At 40.5% G+C, this 18,401-nt stretch overlaps 1 protein-coding gene across 4 annotated transcripts in view; it reads right to left on the reverse strand.

Moving 5' to 3' along the window:
* Positions 1-1,795: 1,795 nt before the first annotated feature.
* myo7aa (myosin VIIAa) overlaps positions 1,796-18,401 on the reverse strand; it is a 74,944-nt gene continuing 58,338 nt past the window's right edge. For all 4 annotated transcript variants that reach the window (XM_047391366.1, XM_047391365.1, XM_047391364.1 and 1 more), the window contains 14 exons: positions 17,655-17,842; positions 16,641-16,765; positions 16,230-16,387; positions 14,062-14,215; positions 13,736-13,891; positions 11,500-11,605; positions 11,298-11,411; positions 8,447-8,534; positions 7,071-7,177; positions 6,776-6,961; positions 6,548-6,664; positions 5,535-5,618; positions 5,285-5,404; positions 1,796-4,795 (listed from right to left, as the gene is read on the reverse strand). In XM_047391366.1, coding sequence (XP_047247322.1) covers positions 4,703-4,795; positions 5,285-5,404; positions 5,535-5,618; positions 6,548-6,664; positions 6,776-6,961; positions 7,071-7,177; positions 8,447-8,534; positions 11,298-11,411; positions 11,500-11,605; positions 13,736-13,891; positions 14,062-14,215; positions 16,230-16,387; positions 16,641-16,765; positions 17,655-17,842 — 1,796 coding nt within the window. In that variant the 3' untranslated portion in view covers positions 1,796-4,702. The remainder of the gene's footprint in view (positions 4,796-5,284; positions 5,405-5,534; positions 5,619-6,547; positions 6,665-6,775; positions 6,962-7,070; positions 7,178-8,446; positions 8,535-11,297; positions 11,412-11,499; positions 11,606-13,735; positions 13,892-14,061; positions 14,216-16,229; positions 16,388-16,640; positions 16,766-17,654; positions 17,843-18,401) is intronic.

The following is an 18,401-nucleotide window of genomic DNA, read 5'->3' on the forward strand; positions in this document are numbered from 1 at the left end:
AGTATTACTCCAAGAGCTCAACAACTCATCCAGGAGGGCACAGAAAATCCCAGAACAACTAAAGCTAGGTCTCACTTGCCTCAGTTGAGGTCAGAGGTCATGATTCAACAATAAGAGACACTGAGCAAAACAGCCAAAAAAAAAAAGAGAAACCTGAAGTATAATGTCTGACCACCATTTTGTGACCTTAAGCTCACCCAGGTGCGCAGCAAGACACATATCCAAAGCGCAACAGTAAGTCCACCTGATTGGTTCAAAAGAACAAAATGAAGGTTTGGGAGAGGCCTAGTCAAAGTTAAGACTTAAATCAGATTAAGATCCAGTTTCTGAACCTTAAGCAGGCTGTTTCTGCTAGAAAACCTTCCAATGTTGCTAAATTAAAACAATTCTGCAAAGCAGAGTGGATCAAAATTGAGCTGCGGTGATGTCAAAGACTCATCGCCAGTTGTAACAAACACTTGATGCTGCCAATAATAATAACTGGAACAACCCGTTATTAGGTTCAGGGGGTAAGTACTTTTTCACATAGGGCCAGGTTGGTTTTGGAAAACTTTGTTCTCTTTTAAAAAGCTGCCATTTGTATTTACCTAAATTATCTTTGATAACGTTTAATAAATGATCTTAATTCATTTAAGTGGGACAAAAAGCAAAAACAGAAGAGACCATTTAATTCAATTACAAATAACCACTTACATGAAACTTAAACCAAACTGTTTAAACAACAGAGGAAGGAAGATTATCACCAATACGTTTAATGGTTTTACAAAAATGAGAGCAAATATTGAGGGTTGAGACAGGAGGACTTGCTGCAATACAAGAGGAATAAAAGCTCAACCACACCTTTAAAATTAGACAAAACAGAAAAACCTGTCGACTGATTAGCTGAATTATTCATGATTTTGCTCACCAAACATAAGACGTTTTAGGCCTAAAATCTGACAGGCATAAAAGCATATTTATGTAATGCAGAATTATCTGAAGTGATCAAATATTTATGATATAATTTATTTAATCATCATTGCAGGGGGAACTGCTGTGATGGTTGGGGAAAGACGGCAGCCTTCGTTTGCTCATCAGAAGAACATCTCTGTCAGCAACAGGAAAGTTTTATACTGTACGTTTCCACTACATCATACGGAGCTAATGTTAAACAAATGAGAGGCAGAGGTTAAAAGCTTTCCCAAGATTTAGAAAACAGTGGTAGTCACTGGAAAAGAAAGTACACCCTCTATATCGGTTCCAGGGTTTTATGTATCAGAACATTTATGTATCAACAGATTCCACACCATCATTTGTTTATTTAACAAAGATGAAGCCAAAATAGAAAAACTGAGGAAATAAATTAAGTACACCCAAGCTGCTTCCATAAAATGTAAGTGACGTTGGTAACTAAAGGTGCTTGAGTAATTCTTCATCAAATCATTAATGTAAAATCAAGATGGACGTGAAAAGACAACAGTAAACAACCTTAGAGTAGCAACTGTTGCTGCCTGACAACATGAGAAGGGTTATTAAACCATTTCCAAGTAATCTGAAGTCTAAGACTGGGAAAGATTATTCACAAAACAGAAATGAAAGAGGATGTACTTTCTTTATACCATGACTGTACATAAAAGTTCACTTACTGGCTTCTCTTTAGGATCTGAGCTGCATGTCAAGTTTCATCGCCTCAGAGACACTTGTGGTGTTGGATGCAGTTTGATCAACAGCCAAAGTTATTTTAATTGGAAAAAATAAAACAAATCCACAAATGAAGAGCAAAGTAAAACAGAAAACGTTAGAAAAAAAAAACTACTTGGAGGTTTAAACTTCTTTATAAAATGACCAGAATGTTACAGAACTGTATCAACAATGGAAAGATGCAGAATGTCGTCTTAATCACAAACGCCAGATAATCATATAAAGGTGGAATAAGTAGAAAACATATTAAAAGAGAAATGTGTAAAACAAATAACTGCTGCACATGTTGTCCATCAGCTCTAAAAGCTTCGACTCTTAATGCATCAGATGTTTCTGCAGCTACACATCAATACATTGATATATAGCGGTTTGTATTAATATTATTCAAAGATTAAACCCATAAATGTGAAGGAGATACCAATGAAAAACAAAAATAACAGCTTGTAGGAAAACAAATATATTTAAGATGCCCTGCCCTTTTTCTGATGTTCATTCTGAACTACATGTTAACAGTTTTTTCATCATACATGTATGACGGGGCTGGGGTGAGGCACTGAACAGTTTGACCCTTTTGTTCTTTACAAATGTTCACTTTCAAACTTTGAAACATTTTCAATAAAACTCTTTTTGAAAGGAGAATTTGTTAAAATAAATATGCTCTAAAATGAGAGAAATGTGGTTAAACTGCCCACAGATTCAAGTTGTAGTTTTATTTGTTGGACTGTATGTTTTTATGCTCATCTGCCGTGTCTATTATATTAAGGACAAAGACCAACACTAGATCTCTCAAGAGGTCCATCTTCCCCTCTGCACATGTTCAGCCTCTTCTGGCTCATACTTTTTATAAAATATCTATCATCTCCTTAAATTTGTCATGACCTCATGGGAAATAAGAACAGCCTCAGATCATCCCTCCATTTTCTATACCCGTCTATCCTTGCGGGATCCTGGTGCCCATCTCCAGCAGTTGGGGACTGAAGGCAGGGTACACGCTGTACAGGGCAACAAAGACCCCACAGGACAGAGCCAGATATCCAAACAGTCAGAGCTAAGGGCAAGCTCGGGTGATCGATCAACCCAACATGTTTTTAGACCGTGAGAGAAAGCCAGAGTACAAGAATCCACATGTGCACAGAAAGAGCATGCAGAAAGACCCAGACGGGATCCGAACCCAGGACCTTCTCGCTCCATAGCAGCAGACAACTGCTCCACCGTGCAGCGCGCCCTCAAATGAATTCTAAGAATAAATTATCTGGTCTGCATGAGGTTCTGAAGTTATTTCAAATCTGACCTCAAATGTGCAAAACCCCACACCACAAAGCCCAGTGTGTCATTGTTTCATCTGAAGATGAACCTGAAAAATTACGTACACCCAGGAAACAGTAAAGCAGGGGTGACCAGCTCCAGTCCTTGAGAGCTACTATCCTGCAACCCTTCTCTAGCAGACCTGAATCAAATGTTCCCTCATCCCCATTCAGTCATTCAGCTCTGCAGAGGCATGGGTACTCCAGCTTCTGCTCACAGCCCAAAAACATGGCTGTTAGGTTAATTGGTCTCTTAATTGCCCTCAGGTATGAGTGGGTGTGTACATAGTTGTGCGTCTCTGTGTTGCCCTGCGATGGACTGGCAACCTGTCCAGGGTGTCCCCTGCCTCTTGCTAGAGATAGGCACCTGCTCTCCAGTGACGCTGTACGGAAGAAGTGGGTCTAGAAGACGGAGGGTTAAATTCCAGATTTTTCCAAAATTTTTAGAAAATAGTTCATTATAAATGAATTTGTACTCGTTTCCACCATTTTGACAAGACTAGTTATATTCAAAGAATCACAGGTTTCCACTGCAATATGGACCTGGACAAATGGCCGCAGCCTATAAACTATAGTTTGACTGATAGATGGTGATAACACCTATAACAAAATAACAAATCATGTAAAACAAATTTTGGCTGCATTTCTGAAGATTAGGACACAGGATTTAGATTAGTGTAGTTAGGCTGATTAGCACGAAGGAATCTGGAGAGGTGTTCAGTGATTAATATTAGTGTATAACAGAGCTAAGATAACCTTATATATTCCATCAGATCAACCATCACAACCAGTGCAGCAGACATCAGCCTCTACTGGGTCTGGACCTCTATTTAATAACATGCAGCTCATTCGCTTTGCAGGCAATCACATATTGATCCAGTTGGTCAAACTCAAAGCTGCCCCAGAATGTTATCTGAGAAAAGAGAAACTTGATATTTTTCAGTTTTTATGTTTTTTGATCTCAGGTGGAGCATTAAAAACACGAGACAGAGAGATCTGGCATTACATTATCAACAATTACTCTACATGCTCTAATACAATTTTAAACCTGACAAAACATGCTGTCATTTTTGTGAACGTTGTCAGTTATCTAAGCATATACAATCTAAAACAAGAGCCTGGAGTAATAACATAACTTATTTTCTTTCACTGTTGAATTAAATTCAACTTAACATGTATAATAAGCCTCTAAATGTTTTGTTCGGCATGAAAAAACAACTATTATGGTTCACTGTCGCCCTCTGGTGGCTCTAGTGTTAAAACATAGAAATAAAACCTTTACAGGAGAGATTAGACCCACAGTTATGTCTCACTTGCATGTTTTATTATACTGTCTGTATTTGAGGTGACCTGAACTGATGAACCACGAAATACAGAAGAAACTGTACTGATGTGTTAAGGGAATTCAGTTTTGAACCAGGGTGGAAAGCGGCCTGAGAACAACGGAGGGGGATGGATAGGTCTCAGAGATAGTCATCCTCACTGGATGGCTCATCTTCATCATCATAGCTGTACTGGTAACAGTTACTGGGGCCTTCACCGGGGTCCTCGCTGCTCGGGGGCGAACTCTTCTCGGTGAGGTTGGATCCCGCCGAATATGCAGAAGGACTGCGGCTCATCCACCACAGCTGGTGGGCAAAGCTCCGCCCCCAGCTGCAGTGCTGACCAATGGGACGCAGCAGGCGGATGAGCTCAGCAGCCTCCTGCCAATAAGAAGTTCACTTACTGTTGCCCCGCCCAGAGCGCTGCTTGTTCATGTTGGTGAGCATCTGACTGATGTAAGAGGTCAACAGGTCGTCCATCTTGTAACCCTGCAAACACCCACAGTATTGATTTAAGTAGATTTACACTATAATGAGTAGAGATGCTCCAGTCAATCACCTGATCCGCTCCGATTGGCGAGCCCCAGATCAGGTACTGAAAAACTGGAAGTACTCCGACCAGTTCATGAACAGATCAACCAACATCAAGTACTTTTTATGAGATCAGTAAAAATCTGAGGAAGTTTAAGGGCATGAAGATAATTCTGTAATTCTTTTGTTTTGTGTTGAAGAACCTTTTTCTGTTAGAAAATAAAATCCCGCATCTCAAACCTCAGAGAAAATCAGAAGTTTGCAGCAAAATCAGAAATCAGAAAAACCTGATTGGTGCATCTCTAATAATGACTAAGAGGTAGACACGATCTAAATTATCTGAGCTGTTAACATGAGTGATGCAGCTGAGGTTGTTTTGTCACATTTACAGCCCATCTCCTAACGCTGAGTCGTTACAGAAACATCAATGCTGCCGCTGCCACCTACCAGCGAGGTCTCACACAGCAGCTTGCTTCCTCGGACCAGGTTTCCAATGGTGATGTGGAAGTAGGTGTTCCCACTGCTCCAGTTGGAGATCTTGGTGAAGGGATGGGTGGTCAAAATGTCCTACAAAATTACATAGAGAGGAAAGCCAGGACCTTTTTACTTCGCCTGCTCAGAGATTTAAAAGTGTAACAGCAGAGATAAAGATGAGGCGTTAGGACTCATGAAGCTCCTTGTCTGGGCACAGACAAACCTTCGTCTTTGGGTCGATCAGACTCACTCCATGCTTGTTGATGGTGATCAGCAGAATCTCTGGGTAGTTTGGCTCTGTGGTTTGCTAAAGAGAAAACACCATCAAGCAAATATACGATTTAAAAATCTAAAACAATTTTCTGTATTGTTTAATGTAAAAATAATCAGATGATACAGTTAAATTCAGGCTCTGTAAATCCTTCAAATCAAAGCTCAGCTGCTGCAAACCGGTTTTCAAAGACTGATACTCAACTGACAGTCATGCTGAAAACTAAGTACACCCTTGCTGCCTCCATGGGATTTTAAAAGGAAAGTAGCAGCCAGTTGACTAATTGGTCATCATCAGTATGATCACCTCTAAACAAAGCAGGAGTTTAGAAAGTTTGCAGGCCTGGAGCCTGCAGGTGTGCATGAACAAAATCAGCAACAACTTTGGAGAAGCAACTGTTGCTGCCCATCAATCTCTAAATGGTCAAAAGGTCATTTAAAGCAGCTTGAAGTGCATCATTTTACAGAGAGAGATTACACACAACTGGAAACCACAGGACCTTGCAGTCATTGAGTTGACCATGAACTCTGCTGTAAACTAACATATTTTAGAGACAAATGTGAGAGCGTTTGTCTGACAGCTGAAGCTTGGCCCAACCTGCGTAATGCAGTCAATAAAACCAAGTTAAAAAGAACAGTGGGGCATAATTGTTCCACATAGAGTCTGATAAGTTTAGAGTGAAGACAGAGTGGGATTCACTGCAGCTCGAGGTAGTTTCAGAAGCTGCTACATCATGGGGTGTACTTAGTTTATCTAGAGGAAGGAAACTTATTTTCCCATGACTGTAGCTTCATCACAGCGGAAGCAGAAGTATTTTAATTTCGTTCCTTCTCCCGGCTAATTATTCAAAATAAAAAACAGGAAGTAGAAGAGGAGGGGCTTGGTTCTCAGAAGCACACGTCTCTTTGGATTACCAAGAAATCAGTAGGTTCTGGAACCAGAACATCTGGTTTTACTGTGTTTACCTTAACTTCAAAGAAGGCGGAGCCAAAGGTCGCCCATTTATAGATGATCTTCAGGAACATCAGCTTAGCTTCTTCCCTCGATTTTCCAGGGTGTTTGTTGAAATATGCAATTACAGACTGGAATCACAATTAATATTAATTAATCTTAGTTCCTACCTTAATAATGTTTATAATAATTAACAGTATTAAACGTGCCACACAACACTGCTTGTAGTTCAGTATTTTTACCCTCTTCCAGTCGTCCGTCGACATCTGGCGGATCAGGTCTTGGGGAACCAGCTCACGGAGCATCTTGGGAATTGAAGAAAAGTGGGATTTATCATCCTCGAACTTTACCCGATAGATAAGCGCTGCAAGATGAAAAACCTCTTCCCGAGAACACTTGTGGTAGCCACGCAAATACTTGGGCAGCTCCTGAAAGGAAGGCAACAGGGGGAGGTGTTATCACATATGCTGCACTGATTATGAAAAGAGACAAGTCAGAGTTTCTCAGTGAAATGCTCATCAGTGTCATGAAGCGGACCTGGTAATAGTGGAAAATAGAATCGGCGAACGAGTCCTTCCCTGGAACTGTGCTGGTCCACAACTTCTTCATGAAGAACACCTGATACGTCAAAGATGGAATGATTCCTGTAGTGTTTGAATGAAGAAGGTCAAATAAAAGCAAGGAATCTTAATGCTGGCTTTTATTTGCGGTTAAGTGATGGCTGTAATTTCAGCTGCTGTATAATGAGAATATAATAACCTTTGTAGATATACCAAACTGGGCAGAAAACAATGTGGGTTTAAGCACTAGTTATGTCGTGGCAAACAGAAAAAGAACTAAAACTGCATCCCAACCAGACACTGAGATGGGTCTGTATGATGGCCCAGAACATCTGGGGCTGAATAAGATCCCCATGCTGTAGACATTTCAAGTAGATCATCTTAAATGCCTGCCCTAGGAGATTCCTTTTAACCTGTATGACCCAAACATTTTAGGTTTAAGCTTCTCCATATTTTCCTGACAGAACCTTTGTAACTGGGTCAGGGTTCTTGCCTGCCTTGCTCTTTCAAACCTCTTCAGCTCTGACCACAGATTTTCTAAGGGACTGAGATTAGGGCTTTCTGATGATCATTCAATATCATCAACTGCTTTGGGTCATTGCCTGTTATGAAGACCCATTTGCATACAAGCTGTTAATTCCTAGCTTATGTCTCACGTAGTACTTTAATATTTCCACATTACATTCTTTTTTATGATGCCATTAATCTTGTGAAATACAGCAGTCCCTCCCCTCCAGAAGCAAAACATCCACACACCATGATGCTCCCACCCCCGTACTTAACAGTTGGGACTTGTCTCCCTGTGGGGGATGACAACCTCTTGCCAGTTTAAGCCAGCATGTTCACAAGTTCTTTCACTTTTGTTCTGTGATTGACGTGCATATTTATGCACCAAAACCCGTCTCCTTCCTGAACTGTGTGATAGCTGGGCATTCTCATGCAGTTTATACTTGCATATACATAATATTTGGACAGATAAACAAGGCAAATTCAGGCAACTCGAAGTTGCACCCAAAAATCAACCAGAGTGGTGGTGGAGGTCCACAACTGTCTTTCTGATATTTTGCATGAGTTCTTATGATTTTCCTATGATGTCACACAACGAAGCAGTGTGTTTGAGGTGTCGTCTTAAAATACATCCCTTCACAGGTTCCCCCACATTTAACTTATTTGTTGTCAATTAACCTATTAAAAGCTTAACAAGCCATGACATCATCACCTGGACTTTCCCAAACTTATTCCCATTATCTTTGTTTATCCAAGCTTCTGAATCTGTAGAAAGTCAAACATGCTCTAAAATGTCAATTCTGCATTTTAGCAAATAGAAATAATTGACGTAATTTAGGTACAAACCATCTTTAGCTGGTCGAGATTTCTTTATCCAGTCTGTTAAATGTCGGACAAAGTCGAAGAAGAAATCTCCCTCTGGAACACTAATGACCTGCAAATTAACCAGGAAATTTATTACACTTTCAGTCTTCTAACATGATCTTAGAGAGACTTTAATATTACTTCCAGCAGTTAGCAATTCTCAGCACTTTATGTGGTTGAACCCTGTTAGTTTGCCATAATCTGAAGTCCACCCTGTGAGCAAAACAAGCGCACCTCAAAGACGACGGTGACAACAGTCTCACACAATCTCTTAGGGTGTATTCACACCAGGAAAGTCATTTGGTCCGCTTCTTTGGTCCGGAGGAAAAGCGGACTTTATTTTTTTGGTTTGGTGCGGTTTGTTTTCACATTGTACTTTTTGCAACTGAACTATTACTTGTAAACAAAGTCACGCGGGTGACGATCATTGCTCCCATGGGACAGAGCACAGACCCGGAAATTTAAGAAAACATCTGTAGACGTGCTGCGTGCAGCACCTCTGTTGTGCATATTTCTGCCGTTATTACAGCTGCAATATTATTGTGAGAGTGAAGACGAACTCATTCAACACAGATTTTGTGACGTTGTATTTATAAGTTTGGAACAGCGTTGGAGAATGCGTGCTGAATGCCGAAGAAGACTCTTTTCCTGCTCTCGGTGGAGGAGGACGCTTTTTCTCTGTCTCCCACCCCCTCCCATATCTACCCTGCTTCAGCTCTGTGTCTCGTCTTTTTTTTGGAGCCTCTTCTTGCATATCTTCCAAATTCCTAGTTATGGATTTGGTCAGCTGGTCTCTCAATGCAATTGATCAAATTTTCTCGAGGAGAAGACAGGGTGAAGGAGAACCCAACTTGTCCGGACGGGACGTTTTTCTCTGGATACTCGATGGACTCCTGGCAGAAGTGGAGGATTGTGTGTTTGTCGATAATGTCAGTCGAGGATGTGGAAGATGTGTATATAAGTGGATGTTTGATATCAGGATTTCTGCTTTTTGGAGTCAGTGGTTACCTGACATATCGAGAAATTCGGAGAATGTCAGCAGCTGTCCTGGCAATTGTGAGGCTGCCTGGCATGTGTGATGGGATCTTCAGAGCGATCAACACTCAGACTGAGATGTTACGTGAGCTGAATCGCAGACTGGATGTGATCCTTAGGATCGCAGGCAGGTTGCGGTTCCTGGACTCAGGGGTGAAATGGGATAAATCTTGGAGAAAGTTGTTCGCTCGGATCTGGCAGAAAGACCAGGAATTTGGCTGTTTGGATTTGCCTTTGAGAAGCACCAGCGAGACTCTCAAGGCTGACAGAAAATTAAGAGTCAGCCTAACCCAAATAATTGTTGTATTTCTGAATCTGGCTCCCCTGCATGGCCTTGATGGCTGGCTATCTTCAACTTCTCCTGGAAGTTATGTAAACATGACGCTCTGCTCCCTCTGCCCCCTCCCTTCCCTGAGGACATCTGTGGACCTGCTCAGAACTTTGTGGCCGGTTGATGAACATCCCAACGTACCATCAAGGACAATGGCCTCTGTGACAGTGCTTCATGGACTTACTTACACACACTCACTTGCACACACACACATGCTCAAGATAAACATATGCACCCCCTCACACCACCTTCACCGTTCCCGGCATGATGTTGTTTTGTTAACTTGTTGCTTCTTTGTTCTGAGGTTTTTTGCAATCTCAAACTATACCCTGCTAAGGATAAAGTGTGAAATATGATTTTCTTTCCCTCTACTTACCTAATGTGGCCTCTTTTCTCATCTAGCAAGGACAGCGCCTGTGAGTGGGCAACAAAGACTCGATGACCCGTCCCCCCCTTGTCTTGTGTCATGATGTATGTTTGGATGGGTTGTACTGGAATTCTAATTTCCCCTCGGGGATCAATAAAGTATCTTTGAATTGAATTGAATTGAAGACGGTGGGCTCTGCATGCCCGGTGTTGCAACAATCAGCCGACCAGGTATGATTTCAGTGCAACGTACATTTTTGCTACCGGCTACGGTGGCTTGTTAAGTCCAAAGAGACGTATGTTTTCTGCAGTTGGTTCGGAGCGGGCCCGTTCGTATTCAGACCATAAGCGAAGCGGACCGAGAACCCCTCAAAAAGTGGGTCTCGGTTCGGTTTTTTGGTCCGGACCAGGGTTCGCTTGAGTGTATTCACACCTGCACAAAAGGTCCAGACTAAGGGAGGAAACGAACTCTGGTCCGTTTAAAGCGGACCAAAAGTGGCAAGTGTGAATACACCCTCAGTTTGCTGGCTTTAAAACTGTGCAAATTTACCACTTTCAATCTGAGATAAAGAAATCTGAGATCAGAGAAAAAAGATCTGAGTGCGAGTCTCAGAGACGTGCAGCAGAAGTCAAACAGGAGCAGAAGATGTTTGCCACACTGAATGAGACTGAAGAAAAGGGAAGCACAGCATATTTCTGGGCAAGCAGGATTGGTTTTAACTGTGACAGTGGAGTTTAGAGTCAGAACTGTAAAAAATGAACTATCCTGTTCTTAAATTAATAATGCATGTTCTTGTATATTCACCTTGAGATTAGCCAGTTTTACTATTATTAGTTTGTTTGACCACATGTGTTCACAGCAGCAGATTTTAAAAGTAAATTCCAACATCTAACAGGTTACACCATGACTGGCTCCAGCAGTGGTCTATATAAGGCCATGTTTATATGTAGATAAAGTATTTATACTTATTAAAAAATTAAAGTAAAATGAGATGAATCATTTCTTCCTCATCATATTATTCCACGCCATCTTATTAAAAACACTGACAAATGTTTAGTTGTGCTCCTGAAAATTGGAGAAAGAAATCCATGACATCTGACCTTGTCTGAGATCTTCACAAAAAGGCTGAATCCTTCAGAAGATTTGAGCAGCAGTCTGGTGGAAATGTTCTGGCAGAAATCCTTCGCCTTGGTGCTGGACTCCACCTCAAATGCCTGCATGTTTGAGACAAACATTTAAAAGGACTGCTGGGGAGCACCTTCTTCCTGACGAGATTTATATGCTGGACTCTATGTGTCTTACCTCATCCGTGTCGTCAGGAAAGTAAACTTTGTGAAAGATCTGGGTTGTTTTATGTTGAATGGCTTCCACTTCCACCAGATGAGGGGGATATTTCCTGGATCCGTTACTGTTTCAAGGACAACAAATAAAATCCATCTGGTCTTTAACAGGTTCTAAAATGATCTCAGTCTAACCTAAAGGCACAAAAACACAACAGTTTCCACAACTTCATTTCAGTAAACAAAGATCAAATCAAAATGGAAAACCGGTGTGAAAAACTTAGCGCACCCGTTTTGCTTCCATATGATTCTGAAGAAACAGTAGCAGCCAGGTGCCGATAATTAAAGCACTTGATTAACGGATCATTAAGTGTGATCGCCTCTATAAAAGTTGAAGTTTTGGAACATTCGGGTGCATGATAAGAATGCCAAAAAGAAAAAATATCAGCAAGACATTCTAAAAACAAATGTTGCAGTCAGTCTGGGAAGGGTTATAAGGCCATTTATGAAAACATGAAGTCTATCAATCTACAATAAGAAACTTATTTACAGGTGAAAAACATTTAGGACTGCTGACAGTCTTTCCAAAATTGGATGTCCCTGCAAATTAGCTCCAAGGTCAGACCATGGCTTCATCAGCTCATGATCTACAGCTCTCACTGGAGCAGTTTGCAGCTGGGTGTGAAGATCCTGGGATGAGAATCAGTGTCTCCAAGTTGGACCCGACCCCAGATAAGCAGAAGACAATGGATGGATGGATGGTCAGACCATGTAAGGCTCAAAGAAGTTGTAGGAAACCCGAAAAACCCCATCTGAGACTCTTCAGAGCTCAGTTAGTATGTTATCTGTCAAAGTGGGTTGAAGGACAATGTCATGTTTTGTAGGTTCTGTGTAAGACCAAAATGCCAACAGGAACTTGGGATGAGCATGGAGGTGTAATACTAATAATAATAAAACAGGGATCTTGAACAGGGCTAACAGAACATGGAGCACAGATAGAGTAACGGGCAGTGTGACGGAAGAATCCAGCAAAGACAAATGAAACCCAATAAGGTTATATATTGATGCAAGACTGGAAATAAAAATAAACACGGGTGAGTTAATCAGGGGATTAAGAACAGCTGTGGAAGAGAGCAAACATGCAGACTGAGGGAAGGTGAATATTTAACACAGAGGAAGCTGAACTAGACATGACAAAACTATAAACCAAAGGGTCAAAGACCAACACTGACCTAAGAGAAATAAATCTAAATGCACAAAGAACAGAACACAAAAATGAACTAAGAAACTAAACGCAAAAGAATGAACTAATATGGCAACACCTATAGAACATAAACAACAAGGCAATAACCAAAACACAAACACCGAAGAATCATTATAGAAAAAGCTTTTTCCCTCTTAAAAAAGCAATAAAAATAGACTGCCCTGCATCTCATGTTTACAAACTGGCATCTGAATAAACAGCAGGATTCTTGGAACAATGTCTTCTGGACAAATAAGATCAAAGTAGGGATATTTGGCTATAATGGAGAGCACAGTGATTAGAGAGAACCAAACTGCATATCAGCACAAGCAGCTCATATCAACTGTCAATCATGGTAGTGGAGGGTTGATGATTTGGGCCTGTTTTCCAGCCACAGGATTTGGGCATCATGAAGTCATTATCATGAACTCATCTGTTTACCAAAGTATTCAAGAGTCAGATGAGAGGACATCTATCCAACACCTGAAATTTGGTCCAAACTAGGTCATGAACAGGACAATGATCCAAAAACAAAGCAGCAAATCTACAACTGAATGGCTGAAGAAGATAATAATAAAATTAAAGTGGCCTGGTCAAAGTCCAGATCTCCGTCTGATTATAATGCTGTGGTAGGACCTTAAGAGACCCTGCTGAAACAAATGTTTACAAACCTTATCGAATCAAAGTAGCGTTGTAAAGAGGAGTGGGCCAAAATTCCCCATTATAATTCAGAAAAATCAGACAAAACACATCTACCAAGAGTTATTGCTGCTCTACTTGGTTTAATAATTGATAAAAGTGTGAAATCTATTGTGCTTCTGTAGCTGAATCCAATTTTGTAAATCCAGATCTCATATGATCTGTTCGTTTTACTAATCTAAAATTAGTTTTAGTTTTTGAGGCCTTAAAAGAAAGAAGAAAAACTTCTCATCTTCAGAGGTCTTGTTCCTCTCACTAGATTTTAAAATTCAATTCTGTTTTCTGTAAAAAACAGCTGAAATGTAATCGGTTTTACCGGAGAGCTTTGTGCAGCCTCTGCATGCAGTCTCCAGAGAGTGGGTGGTGTTTCTTGGACTGAAGGAACCGCTGGATGTGCGGCAGCAGAACGTTACTGGGAGGAAACAGACCAGTGCACAACCAGAGCAGCTCCCAGCCTTTCTCCTCACTGTACCTGTAGCAGAAAGAAACTCATGTTGAATCCAACAAATATAACCTTGATTCTATTATTCTAGTTCTTTTTCAAATTCATCACAAAGTTTCATTTTCAGCATAAAACATGGGGTAACTCAAACGTCCAGGTTTGTACTTTCTATCTTTCAGGGTTCGTGTCAGTTGACATACTTGACATGATTGTCAGTGAGTTGTTTGATGATCTGACAGTAAATTTCATCTTTTAGCGGTTCGGCCTTCAGAGCTCCCTCAAATATCTGGTCTGTTAGCTCGTTGACGGAGCGCGTCCGTTTAGACGGGTAGTCGCCCATGTACTTCATCATCGGTAGGAAAAAAAAGTCAAGGAATCACAAAAACCTGCTCTTAATCTATAATTCTGGTCAGTAGTTTAGATACGGTCGTTAGGTATGAATATCACATTTGTTCCAGAAGCTTTGTTCCAGGGTGAAACAATTTGCCAACATAAAAAATAAAAAAGTATCAAAAACAGGACAGGTTTGGGGCAGATTGCTGTTGCCTGCTTTCTCTATTCCAAAACAAGTTCTGATGTTTGCCTGGGATCATCATGTTGGAAGCTCTTAGGGTTATTTAGCTGTTGGATATTTGTTTTGTTTTTTTCATTTTCTATTAGTTTTCACAGTGTTCTGAGTTTGAAAGAATCACATTGACTCCTCTAAACTAGGGTTGGCAAAAAAGCAATACTTCAGTAAAGTAAATATTGGCTGGTGGCGAGACGGTGGCAGCAGTGGTACTGGTTCGTCCTGTAACCAGTGGGTTGACGGTTACCCTGCTGTCCGTCTCAGATGTTGTGTCCTTGGGCAAGACACTTCACCCGCCCATTGGCGGCGATTGTATGGCAGCCTCGCTTCTGTCAGCCTGCCCCAGGGCAGCAGTGGCTACAATGTAGTCTACCACTGTCAGTGTATGAATTTGTGTATTAATGTGTGGATGACTGATTGCAGTGTAAAGCTCTCTGGTGTCCCTGGGGAGTTGATAAAGCGCTATACAAGTGCAGCCCATTTACCATATTAAATAAATGTAAAATTTAAAGATACTCTTTAGCGTCAATATCAATACAAATTCAGCCATTTTTATCTCCCCAAGCTGGTACACTAGTTGTTTTAATTTGGTCTGAGTTTCCAAGTGCAATGTGTTTCTCCAAAAACCGGGTTACACCTGAGGCCGAGCCCACGAATTCTCCGTTCTACTGTGGAAAATGTGCAGAAGCAGAGAGATCAAATACTAATACGTGAAGACCGAAAAGACCGGCACCCCCCTCTCCCTTACTCCACTGCTCAGTAGTAAAGGAATTAGTGGGCACTACAAATGGTGGACCCAGACTGAAGTTAACAACCAGAGCAGAAACTCTTCAGAACCTGAAGTGTGATGCAAAATGACCAGAAACACAGAACAAATAACAGGGTTGATGCTGCATACATTTGCATGGACTTGATCCCAGCCTGCACTGTAAAAATTCTATTTTAGCATAAAATAATTGTTAATTATCAACTTAGCAGGAAAATTCCTGTGTAAATTAACAAACTGACAGACAAACGGAAGCACACAGAAAAACTCTCTAAATTATCTCCTACTTAATGATTTTGCCCAATAAGTGCCTTGAAACAAGGTTGCCACAATATTGAAAACACTATAGGTTATTTTTTCTTGGTACTGTCTCAGTATTGTGGCCAATTCTCCCAGTCTTTGCCTGTCTGACCATAATCCTTTCTATCGGAAGATATTTGACTTGTCCATGTGGGCAGCAGCAAACTGTCAGATCAGGGTCCACTGAGTTCACTGTGGACAGTGACACTCGTGTGGAGCAGTTTGCAGTTCATGGCAGGCTTCAGCCTTGCTGAATGATTTCCTTTCATCTGAATACTGGTTCATTCAACAGGTGTGGTAGAACGAAGGCTTTTTATAGTGGTAAAGGGAAACTACCACCCGCAGTCAGTGATAATCAGTAACTAGACATTAAAAGACATCCAAGAACCTTCAGCACCTGCTGGTACAAGATTTTTGGTGAATGTATTTATATATTTGACTCTGTGTGCATCACATTACTTTGACTTTGGATAAGAGAAAATCAACAATAAATTTAAAAAAAGGTCATTTAATTTATCTGTTGTAAAATCATTCAACTTGGTGGAAAATAAATAGTCAAAACAAATCACAGATAACACAGTTAGAACGCCGTTTATGGCCACTATCAGTGTATGTAAATGTCTGACCAACCTAGATAATTGTCAACCTGTGAGACTTTAGAAAAATGAATTTTTCTGCACATTTCAGATAAAATCAGTTAATAATCATCACACTTGATCATGTTGGAAGGATATCGATGAAGGTCATGCAGGCCTCCTGTGCCAGATCCTCGTGGCTGACGACCTTCTTCAGCAGTGGCAGCTTGAGCGGCTCTCTGGTGCAGCTCCACATCTTGTCTTTCCCACGATTCTTGGTCACCATCACTCTGCTTAGAGTGTGTTTGGGAGGAGGTCTGGGAACGGCAGGTCAATAGGTGCAAAATAACGTGTAATCGAAATGAAACCGATGAGATAACTGAGTTCACATTAATTTAAAATAAAATTATTTTAACTTTACATAAAAAATGCATGCATCAAAAAGACGGTTACCATATACTCTGATCTTGTGAGGATTGGTCCTCCCGGGTAAATGTTTCAGGCTTTTGTACTTAATATTTTACATATAAATGTTCAGGTTGAACACGTTCACTACTGAACTGTTGGTACCTGAAATAGTCATAAGAAAACTCCTCCAGAGTGTAGGGTTTCTGTCTGTCATCCGTCTCTGGTAGGATGATCTGAGAAACACGAACCGACTCTTGTCGCTGGTCTGGCGTCATGGTAACCAGCGCCTGATTGGTTGGGGAAATAAATGAGAAAACATTTTACTCTTGCTTTACACTGGCATCTTCGCTTAAAATGTCTTAAATTAAGGGGTCTTAAAATGAACACAGTCAGATATTGTTACATTATATGAAGATTTTCAGTGTTGACAGGTCTAAGATATTCCTTACAAAGTGAGATTCAACAAATAAAAAGGTGCTGTTGATCCCATGTACGGCTGGCTGTTCAATCTGTTGGCCAAGAGCATCGTCTGGTTTCTAACTGCCTGCTTCCTAATAAAGACCATGCTTCTTCTGGAGTTAAAACCAATGGAGTAACTTTCCAAGATGGCGATGACCATCAACCGATAATCAGCAGCTCTAATGGTGATTGAAGACATGACACTAAGACTGTAGAAATTGCACTAAGGGAGGTCCTAGAATGTAATAAACAACCTGCTAATCTACGAAAACTCAGATATTCATTCAATAAAAAACTAAACAAATCAATGCCTGGAATTCACTGCAATGGTAAAATTGAAACAGCTCTTCAGTGATTAGATTAATTCAGATCAATGAGTCAAACTCTCTTTTGGGAGAAGAAAATTAAATGCATGTTTTAACAGTAAGGAATAAATCCCACAAAGTAAAAAAACTAATGAAATCAAGTAATTTTACTGGTGAAATTAAACTGGTTTTGTCTGCGTTGTTCTGCCCTGTTATTTATCAAATGAATAAATGTTTCCTTTTATTTACTGCTGAGGATTTGAAAGGTTTTTTAGATTTAATGTTGGACTTTTAGCAAACTGGGAGTTTTGGTTAAACAACATGACTGTAAAAATGACTGTAAACTTAAAAATAGGGAATTTGTTTTTAATTATCATTGATAGGCTAAGGTGTGATTTATTTTTCCACTCACCACTATTTCTTGCTGGGGACGTGTCATGGATGGCAGAACATAAACACAATCAGCTGAGAAATCGCCTCTCTGATTGGTTCGCTCATTAATGCCATGCGCCCAACCAGAGTTGAGGACCTGCTCGCCCGTGTCCTGGTCCAAAATGATCAGGTCTCCCTTCAGAAAGCTCAGGAAGGTTGCCCCCGCAGCTGTAGGAAGACAACATTATCACAGATTACTCTGTTTCCATCTTTTCTCTGAGCAGTATGAGAGCCTGTTTCATATCCGCTGCCTTTAAGTCAACACAATTAACATTTCTTCTTAAACTCTTGATGTACAACTTCACACAACAGTCCAGGGTCTCTGTTGTCGTATTTTGTTTTCATAACTAAAACCAAGACAAGTTGGGGTAATACACTCCAATCTGGGGCCTGTACAAATGAACATGGTCACCCGAGTCTTCCAATTCTCAGTATTTATATGCTTATTGCAAACCAGGGAGAAGCACAGGTGACTTGGTGTTGTAGAAACACCTGTGATCTATGGAGGTGAAGGAACTATATCAATCCACCCAACTTAATATGACAATTTTCATAAAAAAATGATTTAGGTGCCACATGTTTATTTTTTCACTTTCCAATAATATACTGAAGCTTATAGTTAGAGCAGATATCTACTTATCCGTTGTGCAACTCCCTGTGTTCAGTGATGCCATAGCAATTAAAAATACTTCTACTCTTTAACATAAGAAAGTAAGAATAAAAAATA

Source organism: Girardinichthys multiradiatus, chromosome 18 (assembly GCF_021462225.1).
Source record: "Girardinichthys multiradiatus isolate DD_20200921_A chromosome 18, DD_fGirMul_XY1, whole genome shotgun sequence".
Classification (NCBI taxonomy): domain Eukaryota; kingdom Metazoa; phylum Chordata; class Actinopteri; order Cyprinodontiformes; family Goodeidae; genus Girardinichthys; species Girardinichthys multiradiatus.